The following is a 9,219-nucleotide window of genomic DNA, read 5'->3' as shown; positions in this document are numbered from 1 at the left end:
AGCATATTGCTATTTGCAACATAATACTTAAATGTTTTAGAATGTAGCATTTTCTAATTTGTTGACCCCATTCAGTTGTTGGTTGGTTTCCGGGTCGCACAATATTATAGCTAAGTGGTTTTCTAAGGGTTAAGTAATTTGCATATACACCTTACTATGCCAACTATTCTTTGAACTCATCTTCCATGTTTCCAGCATCTTCTGCTGGAGAAATATATGTGCAATGTGCATTTCTCAGTTCTAATAGAGAAAAATTGACTACATTTCCCAGTTAGGTTCCATTCATGTGTTAGCTAAAATTCTTCATGAATGATCCCCTTATAAAGGGGCTTTTAGTAGTGGGGTCGACCTCTTTCCACCCTGATTCTGTGTCAAAACTGACACATCATGACTCCCAGTGTGTTGTTGTTTCTGAGGACCTACAATGTGATCTGACTTTCAAGGCTCAAGGAAATCTGTGCTTCTTAGCTGTGGCAATTGGAAGACTGCCTTGGAAAACCAGGACACTACAGGCAGCCTGGCTCTATGTGATGCAACTCTGGGCCATAGTTTATAATCTTTATTCTGTATATATACCCTTCAAAGGTCTGGTTGGGATCCGTTGGAACGTTCCAATAGTAGGTGGTGCAAAGATTAGGTTGTGTGAAAGTTCACAGGACAGTTGCAATAGTATGGTCCTGTTGACGTCAATGATTTTTCCCCCATATGCATTTCAATAACGGTGGAGTATATGTGAAATGGTAAAAGGTCCTTTCTCCCATTGTTCATAATACTCCATTAGAGAGCTCCGTAAGAGGATTTCTCACATATTTCAACACATTTTTTGAGCGTGCATCAAGAGGAAATAGGGAAGGAGAGTGTTTGAAATTGGATTTTCTTACAGTAAGATGCAGGTATCACAGATCATTACAGTAAGATGCAGGTATCACAGATCATTACAATTCTGCGGAGCCAAATATCCATTTTCTGTATTGTGAAAATGCTTCATTGGCCATTAATCCATATAGGAAATGTGCAAACATATAAAGATATGTAATTCATGGTCCTTATATGTATAATGCTTTTCTCAATACAGATAGAACTTCATCGGCAGTGGCACAACCTTCCTTAGCAACTAGTTTTCTACCTGCCAGGTACAATTGCTGGTTTCATCAGTTTAGCACCTCGTAGGTGCAGCTCCCAACTCCACCTATTCTGCCTTTACACCAGCACTCCCTCACCCTTAAAAAAATACCACAATTGGCTCCTTTCCCTTGTTTCCTGACCATTATATTGCCCTTTAGTAAGACCTGCCTCTGTGAAGCTTCTGTTCATGTTGCTGATGCTGGATGAAGGCATGTCCTCATGCAGAACCAACAGCTGGAGTGGCCAGGGGCAGGGGTGGGAAGCAACAGAAGTGCTCAGGATCCATCAAAATTATTTTGGTGCTCAGGACCCATCTACGAGCACCATAAAGGCAGAACACATTTCTCTTCTGCATGTCCAGATTGCTCAACTACCACAATGCCGTTTTGGTTTCTAAAAAATAGGTTTTCAAAATATGAAGAACCCCAGAGCAATACAGTAGGGTAGAATCTCCAAATCTTTCCATTCTTCTACAGAGTTGCTTGCATTTTTTTAAAAAAGAGAGCCTGGAACTCTCTGATGCAATAATGGCATAACCACCCACCATGAGTTCAAGCACTGTGAAGACCACTCCTTTTTAAAGTTATAAAAATTGGCTTATAATCTTATAACCTGTCATGAAAATCTCATTTATCATGGACAATGGAAAGAATTGAATATTTTCCAATTTAATAATATACGTTGAGCTAGATGCCGGGACGTAGTATTCTGCAATGAGGTGATGAAGTACAATTTTTAACCAAAATATTTTACAAAACATGGGCCAAGAACACATACGGCAGCCTCAGTTTTCTATTGTTAATACAGTTTCTGTCTTTCATTCATTGAATTCAAGAGACTCCTCTTGCTGTAAGTGCATCTAACTCTCCTACAGACGGTTCTGTTTTGAAGAGATTCCTATTCCCCACAGATGTTAGCTTTCATGTCTGCGTAAATTAGCTCCATAACTTAGTGGATGTCACATGGCTATACGATTAACACAAGTTAACACATCAGCAGCCTTATACATGTATTAATCAAAGGAACAGAGCCTCCACATCAGTATTTACTGGGTTTTTATAGCCATGTGGCCAATAGGTTGCAGGATATTGTACCAAAAGTTACTACAGCACAGAGCATTAGTAACCTCATGGTATGCCGGGATAACAACTTGAATGATAACATGTTTAGCGCATTAGCGGGTTGTACACTCCTGCCTTTTTGGATGTTTACCAAATACGTTGATGTATAATTTTAATACAAAAGCCTTTGTCTCGAGAAGATTGCTGAGTACTGTAAATAGCTGCAACAGTAATTATCTGTATTTCAACCAGCACAATGGTTCCTGTATACTATTTGTACCTACCTAAACCTTAGCTACACGAGGTGGATTCACACATTCATGTGCTGTACCTGATCTGTGGTCTTTTCTGTAGCATAGTTGCTGTTAACTTTATTTATCTAAACAATTATATACTGCCCCTCATTTTTAAAAAATCAAGAGCTGTTTACAACAATTAATTGCACATGTGGCAATGTGTTGCTGTTTATGGCACAGGCAGAAATCATCCTCATAAGACAAACAGAATAACTATAGTACAAAAAGGTACAAACCCTGTGTTCTGTCAATGCAGCCATCTTATTTGCAGTCGACAGCGGGCCTTACCAAAAATTGCTAGTGCCATTTAAATGCTTACCATTCACTTCACATTATTCCTAACGTGTTACGATAGTTCAGTGCAAGTCACAATTCTTGAAGTCAGCAAATCACTTGCCCAGCAAAAAAACCCCCACCTCAGGCGATTTTTTCAGCACCAATGTTGTTATATAAAGTGTTGTAGATTTGTAACGGTGCTTTTGTAAACCTTTTGGGATTTTTAAAAATTGTGACAACCTGTTGTTAAGTTCCAAAATAAATAAGGGTTGTATTGTATGTGTACGGGTCTCACCAGAAAGTCTCACGCTGTTTATTTATAATTGACAAGACATCTTTGCTATTAGATCTGTAGCTCCTCTAAAATTTAATGGGGGGGGGGAAACTTCAGAGTTTCAATGAAGAGAGCAATTATGCCTGCGTTTTATTGATGGAGAAACCTTATACTGCTAACTCAATGACAAGTGTCTCTAATTCTAATAATAATAATAATAATAATAATAATAATAATAATTTTATTATTTATACCCTGCCCATCTGGCTGCGTTTCCCCAGCCACTCTCCATACTCTTTACCAACAACAGCTGCCCTGGCATCTCTGCTTCATTCAAACATACAAATATGTCTCAGCAGCAAGTTTATTTCAGGCCAGCTTAGTGCTTTGGTCCCCTGGGTGGCTATTGATAGATAAAAAATTAAATGAGTCTTAAGTACCAGCTGTATGCCCTTGTCTGGATGAGCCCTCATCCCAAAACATGCTAAACCAGATCTGGTTAAGACTGATCTTCAGCAGAAGCTACGCAGTAGTAGAAAATAGTACAAGTTTCAGCTAAAAGAAATAAGTTCAGGTGTTGGCTCTGTGGAATTTGGAGATGTTGCTGATGAAGATTGAGGCTGATCCAACATAGTCAGAGTCTTTATATCCCTGATAGGTGCTGTAGTTCAACAGCATCTGTGGAGGACCAAAGGTTCCCCCGGCCTGCTTTAAAGAGTAAAAAGTTTTGGGTGGGATGGTGGCCCAATTCCGATTCCAAAAGGGCTGAGCTGTCACTTGGTAGCACTTTGGGAAAAAGCCTTATCTCAGACTCCAGCTGCGGCAAATTCAGAGGCTGTAAAACCTCATGGGCTGAAATATCCTAGCTTGAGAGCAGCGTGGCCTGAGTTTCTTGCAGAATAATTTAGGTTATAACTCCATGTATGCCAAATTCGCAAGTCCCTTACTTCTCAAAAGATGTTGCTTCATGTTTCTAAAGCTTTTTAACAGAATATTTCAAGAGGAAAAATAATAACTGCGTTTGAAATGCTTTAAAACAAAACAATTTAGCCTCGCATCCTGCCCCACTCTGAAATCTGAAATGGATTCTCTTGCCGGTTATCTAAAGCCTTTGGCCTGCTAATCTGTCACGCTTTCGCTTCATTTCAAGACATGAATCCTTTTCTATGAATATTCTCAGAAAGCATATTCGATTTTTCACAGGACCAAACCACCTATGACAGAAAGTTGGTTGTAGCTGCTCAAAAATGAAAAATGGGATGGATTAGAAAGACAGTTGAATACAAATGAAATGACAGGAGCTAGTCCCACAAGCCTATGATTCCTGGGTGGCTGGTCCTAGGGGCTGTAAGATGTTTTAAATCTTCGCCTCTGGGGGCAGACACAGTGGTCTGACAACACAGCACTCCTCCATGCTACTGTGAAAATATCTGCAGTTTTTGGAACTCGGCCCCTCTAGAGGCTGGCAGGAGCCTTGCCAAGGGAGGTATGGCAGTATGAGGGGGCAAGATCATGGAAGGTGTGGATCTGAAGGATTCATAGCCTTCCAAGTCCCCTGACACGCCCCCAAACCAGAGGGACAACCACACCAGACTGTCAGGAGCTTGTCCTACACTCGAGTAGGACCCTGGCAGAGATACATGTCCGACTGGCATGTTCTCTCCCTCCTGATCGATTGTTCCGGAGCTTCAAAAGCTTTCTTCAGCCTGAACATCACAGCAACTGATGCCAACAGACATCGGCACACTTAGGGATCCACAGAGTCTTCGCAGCTTGTGTGACGGACCTCAGTAACTAAGCATTTTGGCTAATCGACTTTATTTACATATAAGCACACACGGAGCACTGCAACATGGCTCCCTCTCTCTCTAGCATCAGACAGCAAAGAGAGAAAACAAAGGACAATAGTCCCCCTTCATGGAACACAGGAACACAAACATCCTGTCTCCGTCACTTCCCACTTTGTGGAGTCAAAATATTCACTGTCATGTGATAGACAAAAATCCCATGACTGCAATCATGGAGCAGGAATTCTAACACAGACCAGGAGCTGTCATATGTATTTTCCTCCCACTGTTCTCAATGGTGTTGGACTCGGGGTGGGGGGGTGGGGAGAAGATGGAGGAGTGCGAGATGGTTGCTCTGCCACCAGCAGGGCAGTAGAAATGGCAGATCCTCTGTCTTTGGTTTTCTGTCCAGTTGTCCTTTCGATTACAGTCTGGATAATCAAATATTAACACATTCTCCCGTCTATAGGACGCCCCCATGTATAAGTCATTCCCCCCATTTTGCAGACTCAATTTTAGGAAAATGAGGAGAGATGGCCCCAAGTTGTTGAGCCTCTCCCCCCCCCCCACGCAGCTGTGGGCAGGAAACACTTGCTAGATCATTTCCCGCGCGCAGTGGCATCGGGGAAATTTGCTCTCCTGTGGGAGTGCAACCTCCCCCAATGCCGCCACGCGGGGGAAACGACCTAGGGAGCGCCCGCCCCACACAGTGGCATTGGGGGAGTTTTGCTCCCGCCAACAAGCTGACTGGCGGCGCGCAGCTTCACCCCCCCCCATGCCACTATCTGTGTATTGGACGACCCCAGTTTTTGGACGCGATTTTTGAGTCAAAAAACCTTGTCCAATACACGGAAAAATACGGTATTTTACGCCAACACATGACCCAGAAAGCTGTCTGTGGACAAACACTGGCTCCCTCGGCCTGAAAAGCGAAATGAGCACCGCAACTCATAGTCGCCTCTGACTGGACTTAACCGTCCAGGGGGGCCTTTTCCTTTACCTTAGTAATTTAGGAAGGAAAGTCTGTCATATATCTCTAAGTTACTTTGTTAGAAAAGCTTCCATTTTACCAAAATGGAAAAATCTTATCTTGGTGTATGGGTTTAACAGGGAGTTATTAGTCTGCAGATCTACACCCAAGGCTGTATTCTGTTCAGCAGGCTCATTGTTTAACCTTTTCAAGTTTTAGCAGCTACTCCTCACAAACCATTTTTGCATACCTGCCACTGATGGACATCTGAAGTGCATGCGTATCCAAAATATATTTAGTTATTTTGCTTTTAAAATTTATCAGCTATGTTTCTAGAAGAACAGTGATATTCTGTGAAGTGAAATATGAAGCCAGAAGTACATTTCAGTAACACACAGTAAAAACCATAGGGCAAATACTTATTTTCAAACAAGTCTTCACTTTCTTCCTATAATAAACAGATCAGGAACGGTGAGCTTGATTAGGAAAGAAACTTCAGAGGGCTAAGATCATGCTAGAGAACACTCAGGACTATTTTTCCCCATCAGTAAAACATGCTGTAGAAGAACCAAAGACCAAAGTTTCCAAAGTGAAACTTGGGGAAACTCTGGAGTTCAAATAAGTGAAGCTTCCCCCAAACGTGCCCTTTCCATTCATACCATTTTAATCTTGTGTTTATAAACTGTGTTTATGAAAGACAACCTTACTTGGCTACGAGTGATCACCAAAGAAGACTACAGGAATAATTCTGGACTAGTATATTTATGCAGAGATCAATACTTTTGAAACATGCAGGTATTTTTCAAATGTTATAGTTTCAGCTATATAAAATACAGCTTGCAGATGAGAATTGGAATATATGAAGTAGCTCTTACGAAAGCCTAAGTTCAGTGGTGAAAGTTTATCCTTTTCCTTACAATGCCATACATGCTCTGGAGCAGGCACCCCCAGACTCGGCCCTCCAGATGTTTTGGGACTACAACTCCCATCATCCCTAAATAGCAGGACCAGTGGTCAGGGATGATGGGCATTGTAGTCCCAAAACATCTGGAGGGCTGAGTTTGGGGGTGCCTGCTCTGGAGGGCTTGACTGGATAGATAATAGTTATTCAGGTTTCAGTTTCGCATGTAGATGGAACAAGTTTTTAGAGCGATTGCTTAAGCCAAGCTGCAGACTTGTGTGTTTCATTATTTTGTGAATACTCCCAACACATGTTCAGTATGCTGCCACAATTCCTACTGTAAGTGATAGGACAGCAAACAGACAGCATTTACTAGTCTGTTTATCACTGAAATATACTACATATGCTATAGGTACCCCCCCCCAGCCCGTACGGGCCAGTTGTGTCCAACTCTAGGGTTGTGCGCCCATCTCACTTAAGAGGCCGGGGGCCAGCGCTGTCCGGAGACACTTCCGGGTCACGTGGCCAGCTTGACGAAGCTGCTCCGGCGAACCGGCACCAGCGCAGCACACAGAAACGCCGTTTACCTTCCCGCTATAAAGCGGTACCTATTTATCTACTTGCACTTAAGGGTGCTTTCGAACTGCTAGGTGGGCAGGAGCTCGGACCGAACGACGGGAGCTCACCCCGCCGCGGGGATTCGAACTGCCGACCATACGATCAGCAAGTCCTAGGCACTGAGGTTTTACCCACAGCGCCACTCATAGGCGCCGACTCCATGGGGCCTGAGGGGGCCCGAGCCCCCTCAAAAATTCGTTTGGGGGGGCTCCGCCCCCCCCAATAATTTAAGAAAATTATTAGTTATGCTTTGTAAAATCACAAAATTATGTTGGTATTTTTTATTTTCCTTGTTTGACGATAGTTACCTTTTAAAATACATTCAGTAATGAGTTAAAACAAAGCCACTCCCGATCTAGCGAGAAGCGGGGATTCCCCCTAGCTCATTAATATTCACCGCCCACGGCGGCAGCCAATCGGCTGCCGCAAAGGGCAGGCCCTCACAGGTTCACTTAAGGTCGGGGCAGCCCGGGGCTCGCCCCTTTCGTTCCCCCAGCAGCAGCAGTTTGGAGGTCTTGGCCCCCCCCAATATTTTTTATAAGTCGGCGCCCCTGGCGCCACCCGCGTCCCTACATATGCTATACATAGGCTATAAATTAATCTGCTCTTTCATGGGCTTTTCTTTATCTGTTATTGTGTGACATTTCATTAGAAATCAGAGAGGGAGATCATGACTGTACAGTATTAAAAAGTGCATTTTATTTGGAGTTGTCAGGTATCCAAGCTCATCCGTGTCCACCAAGTCCCCGTAAAAAGTCACAAAACACAAAAGATGGGATACCCTAAAACATCCATTAAGGGACACAGAGGTGGGAATGGAAAAGGGAGATGTTAAAAGCAGAAGCTGATTCTTTTTAAATGAGAAAAAAGGCAGTTCCGGTTCACTGTCAGGCCTTGAGCAAAGGGATCTTCTGACCACCCCTTCTAGGGAAGGGTGTGGTTTGCATGTTCTTACATCATCGCTCATGTTTCGCATTTGAGTCGCTGCATTCCACTATCACGCCATTTCCGTTCCGTGTTATCTCCTTTCTGTTCCAGTCCCTCTCGGTGTAAAATTCAGCTAACACGGGGCAATGGCTTGATGCAACTCCACCCCACGACCAGTTATCAGGGATCCAGGGGTTCGTAAGACCTTCTCTCACAACTGCCCAATGACCTGTGTAAAGAAAAGTTTACAGGGGAGAAAGATGGATGTGAATACTTGGGGGAAACCACCAATGGCAAAGGGTCTGGAATATGAATGTTGACCTTTGAGTGAATATCTTTTAGGAGCATCTAATGGCTTTGCACCTAACTAGTTCCTCGGAGGACCATGAGGAGACTCATGAAAACTGCTCATGCATACAGAAGAAGATCATAAAGTGATAGAAAATAAAAAACCAACCCCCCAAAATGAGTGTATCACTGTTTCTTCTGCCTATAAAGGCATCTCCTAAAGGCAACTAATGCATTTCTTTAAAAATCAAGAGGAAATAGTACATTTCTAGGCACTCTTAAAAGCGACGTTTCTAATCTTTGTGGCCCTGAAGGAAGTCTTGACAAAGGTAAACGTGTAAACTAAGAAGGAGAGATGTAGATCTCCAAACATGGGGAAATATGTAGAAACAGACCCAGAGGAGCTGGGATGAGTTGCAGATCCCAGCTGTGTGTGCATTATTTTTATAAAGAGACCCATCTCTGCTTCATATGTTTACTCCAACAAACACAGATCAAACTCTGTGAACATACACCAATAATGAACATTGGGTATGTCACTTGTAAAGTGTAAAATAGGTTAGGAGAAGTTGACATGAAATTTGCTACTTAACAAGTCACATACAACCTTTTGGCTATCAATCCAACCATTGTCATACACAATAAGGTATTAAAAAATAATAATCAAAGCTTGATATTTTAAACTTCCTCCCAAAA

The 9,219-nt window shown here is 42.7% G+C and overlaps 1 protein-coding gene across 1 annotated transcript in view; it reads right to left on the bottom strand.

The window, feature by feature from the left end:
* Positions 1 to 7,985: 7,985 nt before the first annotated feature.
* Positions 7,986 to 9,219, bottom strand: part of EEPD1 (endonuclease/exonuclease/phosphatase family domain containing 1) — a 62,253-nt gene continuing 61,019 nt past the window's right edge. Inside the window, exon 7 of the mRNA XM_083706353.1 lies at positions 7,986 to 8,464. Within this exon, the coding sequence (XP_083562479.1) occupies positions 8,265 to 8,464 (200 nt within the window). The 3' untranslated portion in view covers positions 7,986 to 8,264. The remainder of the gene's footprint in view (positions 8,465 to 9,219) is intronic.

Source organism: Podarcis gaigeae (assembly GCF_964106915.1).
Source record: "Podarcis gaigeae genome assembly, chromosome: 12".
NCBI lineage: Eukaryota > Metazoa > Chordata > Lepidosauria > Squamata > Lacertidae > Podarcis > Podarcis gaigeae.
Note: the sequence above shows the minus strand (reverse complement) of the source record. Positions and strands in the feature narration are given on the sequence as shown.